Source organism: Pezoporus occidentalis, unplaced genomic scaffold, assembly GCF_034315485.1.
Source record: "Pezoporus occidentalis ecotype Australia unplaced genomic scaffold, CSIRO_AGI_Poc_V1 ctg76, whole genome shotgun sequence".
NCBI lineage: Eukaryota > Metazoa > Chordata > Aves > Psittaciformes > Psittacidae > Pezoporus > Pezoporus occidentalis.
In genome coordinates, this window is record NW_026916115.1 from 138,048 (window position 1) to 155,055 (window position 17,008).

Below are 17,008 nucleotides of genomic sequence, written 5' to 3' on the forward strand. Positions count from 1 at the left end.
CTCAGACATTTTACCTAGGCCACAAAGACAGGCATTGCAGAAATGCAACCATTTTCTTTGAGTTTCTTTTCAAAGGCTCAACGTGCTTCATTTTCAGTAAGGCTGGAAAATCTATCCTGTCCATGCTCCTGCCATGCCTGTGCATACTTGCATTTTCCTTGCAGTATTTTCAGAGATTTCCACTCCTCGGCCTGATTTGGGGTGAAGTCAAACTTGTGAAGTCTTGGAAGCTGCCACAGGAAAATAAACTCAATTTTTCAACCAGCTTTAGATACAGTCTTCAGTCATGACAGTACATCTGCCAGTCTAGAGAGCTGCACTCGCCTCCCAGATAAGGGCCTAAATGTGGTCCAGAAGGTCTTTGTCCCCCAGCCTAGGAAGGTGCTGCCATCCCATCTGTGGGAGGATCAACAGAAGCTTCTCACAAGAGTCTGCTTCTCTGATGAGAGGCAACAGCAAGAGAGGCACATGGCAGAGCTCTCTGGCTCCTTGTCCCATAAGCCCTCCCAAGCCAGATGAGCTGAGAGCTCAACTATCTCACTGTGCTTCATCAGCCCTCCTCCAAGATATCCCCATTCCCTGAGAGTCCTGTCTATACAAGACTCACATCTTGTGGCTGAGGCAGTGGAGGAAATGATGGTGCTGGCTGGGAAGAAGCTCAGTTCCCAGCTCTACAGAAGGACCAGACTCAGCCATGCCAACCCACATGTCCACTGAAGACTCCCCAGCACAGCTCCTCCAGAAACCATTTCTACCCACACTGCTGCAACAGCCAGCCAGTTTTGTAGGGTGTAGGCCTATAGTCAAAGCACCTGCTGTAGGAGTAACCACCTTCCACTGTGAGATGGACCTGGTTCATCTCCCCGGTCAAACACATGACTTTCTGGCCTGCACCGAGCAGCACGGCTCTCATCTGAGCTCACTCTCCTGTGGAGAAGGAGAATACCCTGAGCTATGCTCACAGTCCTCATGGCAGGGAATGAAGCACGTTGGAGCTGCATTAATCCTGCTTTCCCTTCCAGTTTGACCACAGCCCATGTGTTACCAGGCCAGTCCCAAACCTGCACATCTACTGGAGAGAAAGCAACCGTGTTAACTCAGAGGTGTTATGAGTTCCCACCTCAGAACCATGGTGTGACCTTTCATGCTCAGGGACGGGCTTTGCTGAGAGCACCCACCCTGTCAGGCCCATGGTGGGCATGGGATGAGTTGGCAGTGGGAAACCCACACATCCCACACTCACCTCGAGGAAAGCTCACTGCCTCCTGCACTCATTTGGGTTGACCATGGAGGAGTGCTCATCTCCTTTGCATGCAGCTGCTTCTCAGGCAATCAGGACTGGCCTCACTGCCCAGCCACCAAAATGGGGTGTTTTGCGGTGTTGCAAGATGCGTTTATAACGTGGCTAATTTTAGCGCCTCCCATTTACAAGGAGGGCTCCACCCAGCCCCGTACTGAAACCACCTCTGAACTGGAAAACAGCAGTGTTGAGACAACATCTGGCATCACTCGGACAGGCAGAGGCAGGAAGCAAAGCAAAACAGCATCTATCCAAGGCTGCCGAGGGACTCCAACTAGACAGAGAGCAGAATTTCACCAAGACACTGGAAAGAGTAATCTTTAAAAGTTATTACAACGTCAAAAGGATGAGACACCCCAATAACAGCAGCCTCATAGATTCCCTCCTGCCTGACAGCAGACACCAGGGGTGCGGAAGAAGGGTTGGGCACAGGATATGGTCCTCTCCAGCCCCCAAAGAGTGATTGCTGGCCTGCATTCCCTCCCAGAGACCTTTTTTCTTTCTGTAAAATCTAACTTCAGAACAGCCTTGGATGCACATCACATATGTTAACTGCCTGTTGGCAGGAAACACAAGTTCTCCAGGCTTGTGAAAGGAGCTGGGGTTTCCCCACTCCCTCTGTTCTGCTCAATTTTGCCACTTCATGTGATTTCATTACATTTGCTGAACAGGCAGAAGCACACAGGACAGCCCACTTGAGCCACACTTGGCTGAAATGCTTAAAAAGGTGACAATATAAGAGGTGTGTTTTAAGAGCAATAGGGATATTTCCAAGGATAACTTTTAGACTGCAGGAGTCCAAGTCACTCAAGCCCCTTTGAAAAGCTTTGTCCCAAAGCCTGAGGTATGTGGATTTTGCAAATTAAAGTGCAAATGGGGATTATTTAGGGGTAATATGTCCATTTTGCTAAGTAATTGCCAGCAAGAGAAAACAGAGACACCCCCCCCCCAAAGTACTGCTGAGCACTGCCCTGGTGCCAGGGTGCCCAGCCCTGGCCACAGGCTCCAGATCTCTCCTCTTCCTCCTCAGAGTCACACTTGCACAACTGCGGTCTCCTGCAGACAGCACTATAATCACAGAGTTCTATAGCTGCACATCTTTTCTTCATTTCACTGATGTTTTAAGCATCTTCCCCTTTCCCACCAGCACAGAGCACAGGAGGGGAGGTTATGGGCCAGCCTCTGCCCTTGGATAAAGCAACAACCACTCCAAAACCTCAGGGCCAGCTCTAACCCTCTGATAAGCTGGAAAGGTTGCACCTCTACTCTTCACAGCTCTGCAGCCCTTCCTGCACTTCCAGGATGGTCAGATATCCAGGAGATTACTGCAGAAGCCATGTGGCAACCTCCATACATGCATGCAGCTGCTTCGTGCAGGGAGGCTGCCACACACTACTTCCACCATAGCTTTTCTGGTTCTGGTAGGAAATCCAGGCCAAATTGGGAACTGGAGCTCTATGGGGCAGTAACTTCTGGTGCACTGGTGACTGGCAACTGTCAGGTCAGCAGCCACAGCACAGCAGTGCCAGGTGGCGAGAAGGACACCTGCCCAAAGAGTAGCTCAGATGAGCCAGTTGTAGGTCTGGATATCTGAGGCTTGTTTCAACTCAGTCCAAACCACTCCAGTCTCAAAATCAACTTGGAAGCTATTCTATTTGCACATGTACTTCTTTTGGCAACCAATAAATAATAAGGAAAATGCTAATATTATTATTTCAGCTTCAGAGGGGTGAATAATCAGCTCTGCAAGGAATGCAAGCTTGGCTCACTGCTGAGGGCTTTGCAGAGATACCCATCTCCCCTTAATGAGGTATCTCTGTAGGCTGGGCTGCTGAAATTTAACTGCCCCTTGCATCCAGCGTGGTTAACAACCCTAGCACACAGTGCCCATGGAGGGTCAAAAGCCAGATCAGCAGGAAAACAGGCAGCTAACCCAGACACACTCCAAATTCCCAACATTTGGCTCAGATCTGAATGAATCACTTAGAGACCAATCAGAGAAGTCACAGAAACTCATCAGACTTAGATTCTCAGCATCTCCCTCCCACCCCCAGCAGACACCGTCTCTCTGAAGCACAACTCACCAACTTGATGTCTTTCCCCTACAAAAAAAATACACCTTTTCCCACCCCTACTTTAATAACCTGCACCAATTAGCCCTCGTTAGCCCCTGAGCTCCTTCTGACCATCACCCTTGCTTTGCAGTTGGGTGTTTTCCCTACTGAGCCCAGCTCTTCTTTTGCCCCCTGCAAAAGTGGTAGGATTCAACCCTTTCCCTCCTGCTGACTCCTCCCTGCTGGTTACCCACATAGGGATGCCCAGCCCTCCCTTCTTTTCTTTCTGAGTGAATACACTCCCTGGACCCTTCCTGCCCCACTTTCAGCCCCGTGCTGGAGTCTGGCCAGGCTGGTGGGGTGTAGGAACCTGGGGGCAAAGCCACAGATGTGTCTGGCATCTTCCTGAAAACCACCTCATTTAGAAGTCTTTGTGGATGCTTCCTGCCTTACGCTCCTGCTGAACTCGTTTGCAGCTGCCTCTGTTGACAGAAGGATCCTGTGGCTCAGACAGGGTCTGGACACAGTGTCCATCTCTGCCTGGCTCACCGTCTGGCTTGCACAGGTCACACTGCAGAGGGGTCCCCATCTGTCCTCCAACTGTCTGCATGGCATTCCCAAGATAAGTCTGCTGCGCAGCCCCAAGCCCTGCTCCACTTGCCCCAAGCAAAGCTCCAGCATGTTCTCAGCCCCAGCCAGTGCTGTAGGACACCTCAGGGCAGCAACACGTGACACATGTGTGGCAGCTTATGGAAAGCACTGGGGAGTTTTTTACCCCTTTTATTGAAAATGATAATTTCTATTCTAGTGCAAACACTGTACATCTTGCATCACAAAGCAAGAGATAATTTACAGGATACACTTCCATGTGGGAACACCTCCCATGGCTTCATGCGTCAAGCTCCACCAGCCCATCAATCATCCATCCCTGTCATACTCAAAAATCCCACTTAGAGGGAATCAGCCACGTATTTCGGGGGCAAGGAGGGGGGGGAATGGGGCAAGAGGGCTGAGAAAGCAGCATTCTTACAGAGCAGCCATGAGAAATGTGCCTCAAGACCTTTTTCTCCTCTGAATGGTACCTAAACTCAGTGATAACCGGGGTAACCATCTCAACTTCATGGAGCTGCAACTGAAAGTGTTAAAACCCTGGAGAACTCCATGCTTTCAGGACAAGGTCCTTAATTTGCGCATATATTTACATGGTTCAATAAAATACAGATTAAACATATAGTCACAACATTTTGCTTTGGCTTGATAGACAGCTAGACAGACACTGCCTGTTGGCTGAGGTTATCAGCAATTAAGAAACAAACAACAAAACCTGTCCATTCACCCAGCGGGACTCAGCTCAGTAAATCCATGTAAGCAAAGCAATATTCTCGTGGATGCTCTGGTTTACATCTTGATGTTGCCCAGCTCAAAGGTGGCGTAAAGCTCTCATCTGCACTGACAACAGCCGAGTCAGCTATGATGGCATTCCCAACCAGGGAGCCCAACCCAAGGCAAGACCCAACTAAAACTGGAAGTGCAAAAGCTTACACAAGCTTCCTGCAGGAGCAGCCCCATGCAAGTCAGTTCAATTCCTCACACAAATAAAGTAAGGAGGGTGAAGAAAGGTTTGCACAGGCATTTATGTGAGCCCCTCCATGTAAACATCACAAGGTGGGGGTAGGGATTGATATCTCTGTCCACAGATGAATAACAGGAGACCAGGAGCTCCATGCTTTCTGAACCATCTCTTCGCTAACTTCAGAAACAGATGCCTGAACACAGACACCAAGGAGAGTTGCTCAAGGTGATTTTAATGCTGCAGAAAAGGTGAGCAAAGACTAGGGGAAAGCCACTGGCCACCAAGACGCTGAAGTAAACAGCTGAAACATCCAGGGTGGAAACTCAGGCACTGAAACTCAGGAAACTCTGGCCACCACATGGGAGTTTGTTCAGGATGCTGTCACTGCTGGGATGTTGGTGTTCGCAGAGGAGGGCAGCAAGGCAAAGAGAGGAGAAAGCACCAGGCTAAGGCACTCATCAGCCTCTGAATAATGTTACATTGCACCGGGTCATTTTTCTTTCTGATCGTGCAGGACATGTTCTTCCATAGTCTTCTCTGTGTAGGCACAGAAACCAAGTGTGAGTTTCTAAGTGAAGGCTGAGTTTTCCAACATGATCACTTGGCTCTAGGAGCTGGAATCACACTACTCATGATAGAAATATTTTGGTTTAGAGACTTTAGAGACATTAGCTTCTCCAGACTACGGAAGGCCAGAAAAAGGTATTAAACAAAACATTATGGATTTCATAAAATGTAGTGCTTGCCCAGCCTCACTTTTCTTGCTGGTGTTCTGTCTGCAAGTGTGATGTGTGATCTTTAGCTTTTTGTCCCAATCACAATTAAATTTATTTCCTCCCCTCCCCCAGATATCCATACAGGGAAAAAAAAACAAAACCAACCCAACAACAACCCAGGAGCAGCACACAGTCACGAATGTAACTTACACTAGTTTGGATTTGGGACTTTTTTCCCAGTGTTAGCTCAAATACTTTGGCTGGATTTCCATTCATTCTCTGCCAGTTTAATTTTCACCTTCACTTGAAAGAGATTTATTTCTCATTTCCTGAAACATGCTGGTTTAGCCTATCAAAGCCCACTCACAGACATCTACACATGCCCAGAGTGTCTGCAGGAAACACCAAGATGGAAACCTAAGCCACTCTACCAGAAGTATCCTTCATGACTGCCCTTCATTACCCTTCCCCTGTGGTCCAGCCTGGACCACAGAGTAGCTTTGCTGCCTGCAGTGGGACTATTCCATGGCAAGTCCTGTTCAGTCTGGGCAGGTCTCCTGCACAAGCACTGTTTGCAATAAATACGTCCAATTATCCCCCCAAATTTGAAAGAGGCAGGCATCACCAGCAACATGAAAGATCCTAATTTGCTCAGGGTGCTTGAAAAGAAAAAAACTCTTTTGGGTTGCACTGGGTCTATTCTTTATGGAAAGAAGGAAATTGGCTCCTAATCTGCTTTGCAGACTCCAGAGGGAGAACAGCAGGTAAGGAGAGCAAAGGACAGCGGTTAAGACTATAGAACAAGTCATAGTGGGCTGTGTTAGGGGAACTGGAGGGAAATACAGTCTTCATGCGGGATGCTCCCTGCCGAGACATCACCAGTCCTCAGAGGGGCTGGCTGAGACTTTCCGTGGGGTTGTCCTTGAGTGTTCTCAAGAGCCACATGAACCTAACCAACTGGAAAGGAGATCCTTGTCTTATTCTATAAAGCTGCAAATTTCTATGGGGAAAATCTGCTAAGGACCATGGCTCCCTCCAATGCCACATCTTTGATGTTTCTCATGGGAAGATGTGAGCTGGCCATTTCAAGTGCTGATCAAGGCTACAGAGAAGAGCCCTGACAAGGGCAAGAGTCTGTGGCTGGAATTTCAATGCACAGCTCCAGGAACCTGGATGCAGCACAAACATCCCAAACATTTTCAATGGATTTTATTTTGTTTAATAAAAAACACCAACCAAGCTTGCATGTATTATCTTATATATATAAATATATACAGTATATATAAAACAAATGCATCTGGACAACGCCTTTCCCTGTGGCACAAACTGTAAGGCATAGAAAGGAGTGTCCTAACAGTCCTATTCTTGGCACTACAGAGTGATCCCTCCAGAAGCCCCAACCTCCCCCCCCCCCCCCCCCCCCGTTGGCTTTTCTCTCTTCTTTGGCTTTTTGAGGGAGCAGTGCTGGGAATACTCAAGAAAGCAATGAAGCGCTGCAAAGCCTAAGGAGGTCTTCCTCATGTATCAGACTGGTCCAGGCAACTCGGCTAGGATGACCCCATCTCGTTGCACTAATGGGTTTCTTGCAGACTAATGGTAATGGTGCTGCCCCCGTGGCACAGGGGACTGGAGGGATGGAGGGTCAGGTGGATACAACAGAAAGCTGTGGCCCAAAAAACTTCTCCTTCTAGGGTGAGCTGGGGCAGGGGAGAGAGGATCAAGCTTTGTATCTCAGCATGGTGGTTGGTGAGATATGTCCATGGGCTGAGATCAGCAGAGGTTTTTTTTTTTGCAGTCCCATACAAAAATGGAAACCAACAAGGGTGAGACTGTCCTTTACTGAAGAAGCTCATAGTATATTGAGCAGAAGCAATAAACCTGACAATTACAAGAAAAATAAAAATGGTGGCATTATCCCAAAAGGAAGGAGGAACCTTGTTACTCACGAGCGGTTCAGTTTGCTCCCAGTTTGGTCCCCATATCAGTTCTGGGTTAGGGTTGACTTTTTTTAATCTTTTTCTTTTTTTTTTTTTTTTTTTGGCTTTTTTTTTTTTATGTGTGTGGTTTTTTGTTGTGTGTGTTTTTGTTTTTTTCTTTTAGCACAAACAAGTTGCAAAGCAGGACGGGTGCTGTTGTATTTTCTCCTTCTGCAAGGCAGATGCCTCCAGTCATTAATTGACTGTGGGCACTTGATTCCTCTGTAAACTGTATTCCTTTGCCTTCAGTCTCAGGTTGGCAATACTGTTGGCCATATTCATACCCTGTGCCGGGCTGGCATTGGTACACGTGGCGGAGTAAGTGGCCATGGCACTGTGGGATAGAAAGAGAGAAACATCATGTCAGATTGGTCTTCACACCATGCAGAGAGCAGACATGCACCACAGTGAGGTTAAACCCTGGGGTTGCTTTACCTGCAGGATGTGAACAGGGAATGATCACTACTTTTTATTTAGCGCCCCTGTAAATCTCTCCACTGCAGTTCACTTACCCAGGGATAGCCGATGCCAAAGCTGGTTGAAGTCAACAGGAAAATTTCCATTTCCTATTTTCTAACCCAAAAGGTTTACAACAAGGTCAGGGCTCCCAGCCTGCCAGTCAGACCATTGTCCTTATAAGTATTCCTACTGGAGCCAATGTCTTTTTGATGAGAGCAATTGCTGGTTTTATTGCTTGTGAAATCACGTCACTTCTGAAACACATGTTACATTAAAGAAACGCTCTGGGAAAAACCCCTTTCAACAATTGTGATGCTTTTTGGTTTCAGCCTTTTGGAATGAAAATTTTCACATTTTTTTTCCTTCAAAACTTCAGCTGATCATAAAGAACATGCCCTAAAGGCTGAGGGAAAAAAGAAAAAACAAAACATATTTTCTCCCTTCAGATCATGACTTTATTCATTGAAAACATTACTTTTGCCAGTGGAAGCTGAACAAAGATCTGAGTTCTTTCTTACCCTACCAAATATTTGCCAATCTGCTTTCCAGACCACTAGAAAACTTGTTTAACCCATGTGTCCCAGGTTTCTGTGGAAAGCAACCCCCATTCCCCAAAAAAGCAAACTATCTGACCCTGCTGCATTTCCTACACAGGGGTCCACAGATCAAAACCACCTGAAAAACACTGCATGAACCAGAGGTGCCCATTTAACACAGCCAGCATGTTCCACAGGAAACCACAAATGCCCTCATGGAGGCAAGCTCAGCTCTGGTGCTGACCCCTTCCATCTGCTTGCCTGGGTGGCTCCCATCTGAGGCTCTGGGAAAGGCTCTCCTCCACCCACAGCCTAAGAAGACCTTTTTTCTTTCTAATTTTCCTTTTTCTCTCTTTTTTTCCAGCCCTTACCTCTCGACTGGAAGAGCCTTTGCAACAGCAAATCTCCCTTGAGGGACGTAGGCATCTGCTGCACAAACAGATCCAGTCTGTGGGCATGAATGTTTGCCCCAAAGTGCTGCTGGTATCTCTTAACTTCATAGGACAGAGCTAACCTGCCAGGAATTTAAATGCGATCCAGTACTGTCTGAATCCTCAGCCTCCAGCAGATCCAGACCACCTGATACTTGTAGGTCCCATCCCAAGCCAAATTACTCCTATTTTTCACTTTAGTATCGGGGAAAAGAACTTCTTCAGGGGGAAACTGTCATCTTTGCTTCAAGACCAGTGGAAACACAACAGCTTACACACATGGAAATAACAGGTAAGACCTGTAGATAAAAAGTTGCTTACACCCATTCAGGGGAAAGCACTGAAAACTCCACAGGAAAGCAAACATTCAGGGCACTTTGAGAATATCTAACAAGTACTAGAAGGACACAGAGATATCAGAATGCACACATCAAAATACAGGCTTGACTCGGCCCAACTTGGGGTGCATCAGCCGCATTTTGCCAGGGTCCAGGACGTGATAGATCAGGGTGCCTGGAGCCCTCCCCAGGCAGCTGCACACCCCCTCAGTTCCCTCTCCTCTCTGTGTCTGGGTTGGTGACTTTACCCTCTCCTCCCCCATAAGTCAGCAGCAATGTGAAAAGAAGCCAAGTCCTGCCCGCAGAGGCATTGCAAAGTTTCAGGTGCATAGCTGGTGGCTGCTCAAGCACCCGTTCCCACCTGCTTCCTCAGGGTTTTGTGCTGGAAGAAATTAGAAGAGCCTCAAGGATACTCTAGATTAGATAAAATAAGAATTTTCAGTCTTGGCTGTAAACTTTCCCTATTCAAAACCAGACTGCTGCCCAAGTCTGGTCCAAAACTCCAGGAAGCCTCCTGCTCTCACCTCCCCAGAGGTGTAGGGAGCATTACGGTTGTCCGGTGAAATCTCTGCTAAACCAAAAACCTCCAGAAACACTCTTTTAGCAAGTTATTCCACAAGGAGCGCTACACAAGGAGGCTGTCTCCAAACATAGGTCTAGCTTGATGGTTGCTCCAGAGACTCTCCAGGTTCTAATAAGGGTTGAATTCACCCTCCTGCCCCCCCCCCCCCCATTCAGGCACAGGTAGAATCCCCTTCCTCTGCTCAACTGCCTGCTTTCATGAAACACAGAGGAACATGACGATCTTGAGGTCCTTACCAACCCTAACTATTCTATGACTCTATGTTTCTGAGGCCTAAAATCCTTCAAAAATGGGTTTCTTTCAATCTTTCAAATATGGGTTTCAGTGGCCCACGGAATCAAAGGTTGTTGGAGTGGGAAGTGCAGGCCGACAGTGTGACTGCTAGTCTTGTTTTCTTAGGAACCTATGCTAAAAAATGTCTAAGCAAAACATTTCAGCTTCAAAAAAATAACAGTATCTACTTGGCTATCTATGTGTCACGGATCTGCAAATAGCTTTGGTTGACCTGTGGCTGAATGTATTTGGAGAATAAACACAGTGATTGAAAACTTTCCCCAGATCTAAGAGTAAAACCAGCACCAACCATGCAGCACTCAGCCCTCTCTGGGACTAGCCGTTAGTCAAGGGCTGGTACAGCAGCAGGAGGAAGGTGGGGAGGGGGCAGAGGGCCATGCAAACACTCTGCATGGATGTTTTTCTCCAAGTGTCCAACACTTTAATAACACTACTCAGTTCAACGCTTTAATGAAGCTGTGACAACCTGTCCCAGGTGCCTTTGAATACGAATGTGATTGCTAGGAGATGACCAGTAGGATCAGAAAGCCTAGGGAGCATAAAGTGTCTGAGAGTCCTGACCAACCCACAGCATGGAAACCAGCTGCTCTGCTCCTCTGCCAACGCCTCCTACTCCTCTCCTACCCCTACTCTCTACCCAGTGGCAGGGTGACAGTCCATCCTGATTTGTCTTGTCAGCCAGCAGGGAAAGCTGTAAGCTACAAATGTCTTTGCTGAAACATCTTGGCTTAAGACAAGATATCAAGACAGTGAGGATGCATTTTCACACCATGGAGAGAAATAGCCAGGCCTGGACCTCAGGGGGAGAAAAATCAACCCTAAGGTTCTCCATTCTCTCTCACTCTCCTTTCATACATCCCAAATGGCTTGGGCTTCTCATAGCCCAGAGTGGACCCAGACAGCCCAGTGTGCCCCCAGCAGTTACCTTTGCAGGGTTTTCTCCTAGAGGCTGCTTGTGTAAACAACATCTTGGGAGGGACGATCTATTTTTAAAAGTGTGAGAGCTAGAAATAAGCCACTAGCATTCAGTAGGGACCTGGTACTGTGACCAGAGCAGTCTCTGCTAGGTGGGGAAGGCCCTGGGCTTCTCTCCCCTGAACTCACCACCCAGACTCCTCCCTAAAATGCTACACCAAGGAGCAACTCACAGAGTGAAAGTCTTAACCCCAAAAGGGGGATTTTGCCAGACAGCAGTCCTCAGCTAAAATCCAAAGGATAAGGGCCATCTCTAAGACTATATTAGTGGTCATCAAAATCATCCTTTTCAGTACCTGGAGTGGGTGAACCTATGACTCCTTGTTCTGGGTGGATGAGGACCACCTCACCTCACGGCAGTGAAGCAACCAAGGAAGAGAGGTCCTGGGTATGGTGTGGCTCCTGAGCTAGTGGGAAGATGGCTGTGACCAAGGCAGATGAACACGAAGAAATCCAGCCAAAGGTTCCAAGGTCCTGACCAACAATGAAACTGCTGTGCTAGAAAATACCCACCAACTTCATTTTTAACTGCCCATAAACCAGCTGACTCCCCACAAAACAACGCAGCCTATGGATCTTGTGTCCACACCCAGTTCCTGCTGGGCTGTGCGTGGCACAGAGGAGGACAGGGAGACCTGTGATGTGCATGGACATCCCAGATCCTTTGAGCAGACTGGGGCTGCCACATCTGCACTTCTTTCCTGCTACCCCTTCAGCAGCACTGGCCACAGATGGACACCGAAGACCAGTCTACCATCCAGAGACACCTGGTCCTTACTGTGGGCAAACCACAGCACAGCACAATGGCACACCTCGTACACATACATGCTTGTGCTGTAGCAACTAGAAAGAAACTGCTCACCAGTTCAATGCTGACCACTGACGGGAGGATTGGGAGCAACATGCATAGAACGAGTTCCCAGCCCTTCCATGTATCCCAACCAGTGACTGCCATGATACAGCCACAGAACTCCCTCTTCTGGCCGCTGTGTGGCGGCTGAGCTTCCTCAAGTGCTCTGCCACCCCTTTCTCCTGGACCTGTGTGTCCCACAGAAATGTTTCTTCCTTGCTTTAAACTGGATGCACTAGGGAAGCAAGCGCAACCCTTCTGTTTCCATTTATTTATACCTGATCCTGTCTTGAAATTTCCTGACCTGCAGAGAGACACCACCAAAAAAGAAGCCTCAATCTCCCAGAAAGCCACAACAATGCTGAACCAAGGCCACCTTGCGTGCCTGGCGGTGAGACGGAGTGGAATGTGAGCAGGTAAAGAAAATCAGTGGGGTGGACAAACTGCTGTATCCTCCAGTTACCCCACGTAAACACAAACATCACTTTACAGCTGTCTGAGGGCCACTCTCAGGCTGCTCTATACCATGCCAGGAACTGGTCATCCCCAGAGGGGTTACTCACTCACCTGTAAGGTGAGGCGGTACCCCAGGAGAGATAGTCAGTGGGTCTCGGAGCTGGGCGAGGTACTATGGGCTGCTCCACAGCAGTCACGTCCCCTGAGTAGGATTTGAGCAGAGAGGCATTCTTGCTGGCCAGCATCGCTCTCTCATTCCGGCGAAACTTGGCTCTCCGGTTCTGGAACCACACCTGGGGTGGGAAGCACACAGACACACCAGCCATCACAACCAGCTCTGCTGTGACACTCACTCTTTCACCATACCACCTTTGCCCTACTGGGCAAGACAGGACTCTGTAAAAGCATGCTGTTTTGGCATGCCTGTCGCTGGAAACTATAATGACAAGACAATCCTTATGTCTGCCCTGATAAAGACCTTACACACGGAACTAGCTCAGTGAGGATACTGTGGGGCCAGGTCTGCCCTGTGCTATAGGCAGCAAGACCTGGGAGTGCTGTAAAACACATCATGTTCTATGGTTTACCATGACCTTCAGAAGCTGCAGGCTTGCAAGCTAAGAGCTGAGCAGCTCAAAATAATGTGAGCAGCCTGAGCACAGGACATCCAACATCTTGGCCTTGAACACATCTGACAGGGCAGGTGGTAAGTATGGTGGCAGATCAAGCCTGGCAGTCCTCCTCAAGGCATGGCACGCTTGGGTCTGCAAGACAGCATGACCCAGAAGCTTGGTGACCCTAGTGTGCCATACAGACCTCAGGGATTTCTACTGCTGTACTGGAACGGCCTGGTAACCCCTCCCCAGGTGATGTGTGTCTCGATACAAGCTGTGGTGATTACCTGAACTCTGGCTTCAGTGAGATTGACTCTGCGTGCAAGGTCTTCCCGTACAAAGGCATCAGGGTAGTGTGTCCTCTCAAAGACCCTCTCTAATGCCTGGAGCTGGCTGCTGTTGAAGGTAGTCCTGTTTCTCCTCTGCTTTCTTTTCTTCTTCTCTTCTGAGTTCAGCTGATCATCTAGGAGAGATAATTGGAGATGTGAAAGGCTAGAAAATTCATATCCCACAGCAATGGGGTGAATAACCTCAATGGTTTCAAAGCAGAAAGGGCTTAAGAAGAGGTTTGCAAAATATCAACACCACACCTTAATCATGCCATGTTAGTCCTCATGTAAAAAGGAGGTGGAAAGTGCATCGACCCCCAGCATTTATTTCCCAGGATAACTGTGTAAGACTTGTACCAGCTCTTTCAAGCTACCCCATGCCTCAGATTCCTCATCTCTAAAAAGAAAAAAAAGAGTCCAAAATGCATCTTAGCATTCCCAACAACCTTAGAAACATTTTCTAACCATAAGAATCATGAACCCCTGGTCTCTTGGCTTCAAATTTCCAAGAACTGCCCTTACTGGGATATAGTACAGCTCTCTGGGGCGAGACTGAAGAACAGTTGTGCATTCTCCATCACACTCTTTGCCTTGCCCAAGCCAGCAAGGTGGCAAACAACAAACTGTGCATCCCATAAGAGCTCATATTGTTTTGTACCTGATTTCTGTTTACTCCAATAATAAATCAGTATATCCACACATCTGGAGTCACACATACCACTACTACCTGTGCTTACCTACAATCTCTGGAGTAACATCAGTGCTGAGATAACTACAAAATGGCTTTTACTAGCAAATACCTGCTCTGCACCATCTCTCCTTTTTCCAGTGCTGTTGCACATCCCAGTGTAGCAGCAGCAATGAAGGTATCAATGCACAGCCACTTGCAGGTACTGGTAAGCAGTGAGATCCAGGGGTCTGAGTGCTCTTTATTAGGGCAATCTGGAGGCTATGACACTGGTTTTGCTTCTACCCTACTTGTACTGAAGTATGTTCACTCATCACACCAGTCATGCACAGAAAACGCTTCAGTTACCATAGGAAGCCACTCTGAAGGAAGTGGAGAGCAAGGCACCAGCCTGCAGGAGCAGGAGGCCACTGCTGGCTCTGTAAAACAGCCCCATTCAGGCTGCAGGACTAGCATGACATTCCCTTGCACTTGTCCCTCTTCAAGTGCTCCAGTGTGTGGGGTCCTACCAAACCATCAAGGCTTCTTGTGCTCCTGCAGACCCAGCTGTCAATGCTCCTAAGCACAATGGGCAGAGCCCCATCTGGGCAATGTCAGCATGGTCCCACTGCCCTATGTGGCAGAAGTTACACCTGGAAGGATCTGAGCCAATATATATGCCAGGATGCATTAAATTTTATCAATCATTGTATCTAACAACGCATATGCTAGTGCGTTATATTTTAAGTTAAACACTGCACACCTTGTCCCAGATGACAGTCTCACCACTGAGAGTCCAAGGGCTTGACCTGCTATATACAGTTGCAGAATGTCCCCTCGATAGTCATTTCTTTTGCCATATGCAAAAATGACAGCTTCCCTCATCCTCCTGTTCTCCAGGGGGTATGTCAGGCACAGGGAGAAGCTGACAAGGAAATTAAAGTCTGTGGTTGTTGTCCTCACCACCTGTTTGTGCTGCTTTTCACAGCCCATCTGGTAACAGTTAGGGCACCTGAAGGCCTGTGGAGCAAGGCCCATCCATTTAGGAACAAAAGGACATTCCTCTTAAATTAAAGTAGGTTTTTTCAAATTCCTGCAGGTTTACAGCTCCTCTGTTCCCAATCCTTCTCCAACAGCCTAAAGATCCCCAGAAGACTCTTTTCCAGCCTGGGGATTCCTGAATGCAAAAATACGTCCTCGGTTTTCTTGTATCTGAGAACAAGTGTTTGGAGACCAGTTTTTAACAGCATGTTGAATTATAAAGCTGAGCTGGGAAGGAACTGGCAGAGGCAGGAATGTGCAAAAAATAAAACCCCGAATGTGCATAGGAGTACCAGGACTCCCAAAATAAGGCTACAGGTGACTGTATCTTCCTCAGGTGGTGGGAAGCAAAGCGGCAAAGCAGAGGGATGGGATTTAACTGCTGCTTGTGCAGAACACCATGCATGCATTTCTACATGGTGGGGGTTTTAGCGCTGTCAAAGGGACTGTCCCTTATAAAGAAGCAAAGAGGTCCTGCACACTCCTCTCTTGGCTCATCATCAAAGCCTTTACAAAAAAGGTCAGTGATTTTCCTCTGGTTCTACTGGACAGCTTTGACATAGTTGTGCCACTTTGCACTACACAACATAGCGAACAGCGAAGAATGAACCTCAGGGCACGATCATCCCTCTGAATGGCAGAAACATTACAAGACCTTACTGCCGTGGAGGCCAATGTCAACATGAGTGTCTGGCCTCCTTCTGAGTTATCCATTTGATGCTGTTTTATGATCTAAACCCTGCCTATGCGGACTGGATGAACAAATCAATAAAAGCTTTTGGGACCCCTAGGGAATCCCCGCCAGGCCTTTGAAGATGACACCCAGCTGGAGGGAGCTCAAGCCCAAGGCAGTCTGGCCATTGCTCAGATCCTGTGTGACAGTTACACATGAAGAAGGGTGAGAACATCACTCTGGGGAGCAAGGAGGGCCAAAGCCTGTAAAACACCAGAGAACAAGAATTCCTCTTGCCAGGCACGTTAACACAATTTGCCTGGTTTCCTCTCGGTGTACAGCGAGACACTGGTGATTCACGGCTCACCTCGTAATTACTGGACCCAAAAATAGTAGGGCAAAGAAACGGAAAGTTGCAGGCAGGGGCCACATTGCAGTGACTCACAGTTGGGTCACTGTTGGCTAATGCACCTCCAGCATCGGCTGGTGTGGAGCAGGGATATGAATCACCTCCTTTTTTTAACAGGATGTAGCTGGACAGAGGTGGTTTGACAGCAAAGCGCAACCTGTTGACAGGGGGGTTGGGATTTTGAGGTCTCCTTTTACCACACCTCTGAAACATCACAATGCAGCTAGATCCAAATGTCTACAGAAGTTACATGGATCGCAGGAAAAAAATAGTAATAGCCATATTAGCCCAGAGTGCTGCTGGGTTGATCATTCCTTGCGTTTTGCCATGCAGACATGCCATATGTCGGTTACAAACTGCTAACTAGGGACTGCAGACACCTAAACCCCAGATGTCTGCCAATGTCACCTTGCTCACAGCAGTCACTGGCTGCCTTCAACATGTCAGCGGGGTATTTTTTTTTTCCCTGTCATTATTTCTTTGTCAGGAAACAACACCGAACACTGAAAAATGGTATTCCTAAACAGTGTTGACAGCACTAGTGACTGAAGTCAGCAGAAATGGAGAGAAGAGGAAAACAGCACTAAAACTTTTTAGATAGGTCAGAAGTCTTTCACCAACATTCTTTTAATCAGAAATATTTTATTACAAGCAGCGTTCTCAAAAGTTGAGCTGCCTACAAATGCATCCCCCGGAGAGATCGAAACGCACGCTCTTCTCTCAGGAACGTGATG

The 17,008-nt window shown here is 47.8% G+C and overlaps 1 protein-coding gene across 1 annotated transcript in view; it reads right to left on the bottom strand.

Moving 5' to 3' along the window:
• Positions 1 to 6,835: 6,835 nt before the first annotated feature.
• The window catches only part of PRRX1 (paired related homeobox 1), a 41,078-nt gene continuing 30,905 nt past the window's right edge, over positions 6,836 to 17,008 (bottom strand). Inside the window, exons 2-4 of the mRNA XM_062602147.1 lie at positions 13,443 to 13,618; positions 12,653 to 12,834; positions 6,836 to 7,953 (exon numbers count right to left, since the gene is read on the bottom strand). Coding sequence (XP_062458131.1) covers positions 7,815 to 7,953; positions 12,653 to 12,834; positions 13,443 to 13,618 — 497 coding nt within the window. The 3' untranslated portion in view covers positions 6,836 to 7,814. The remainder of the gene's footprint in view (positions 7,954 to 12,652; positions 12,835 to 13,442; positions 13,619 to 17,008) is intronic.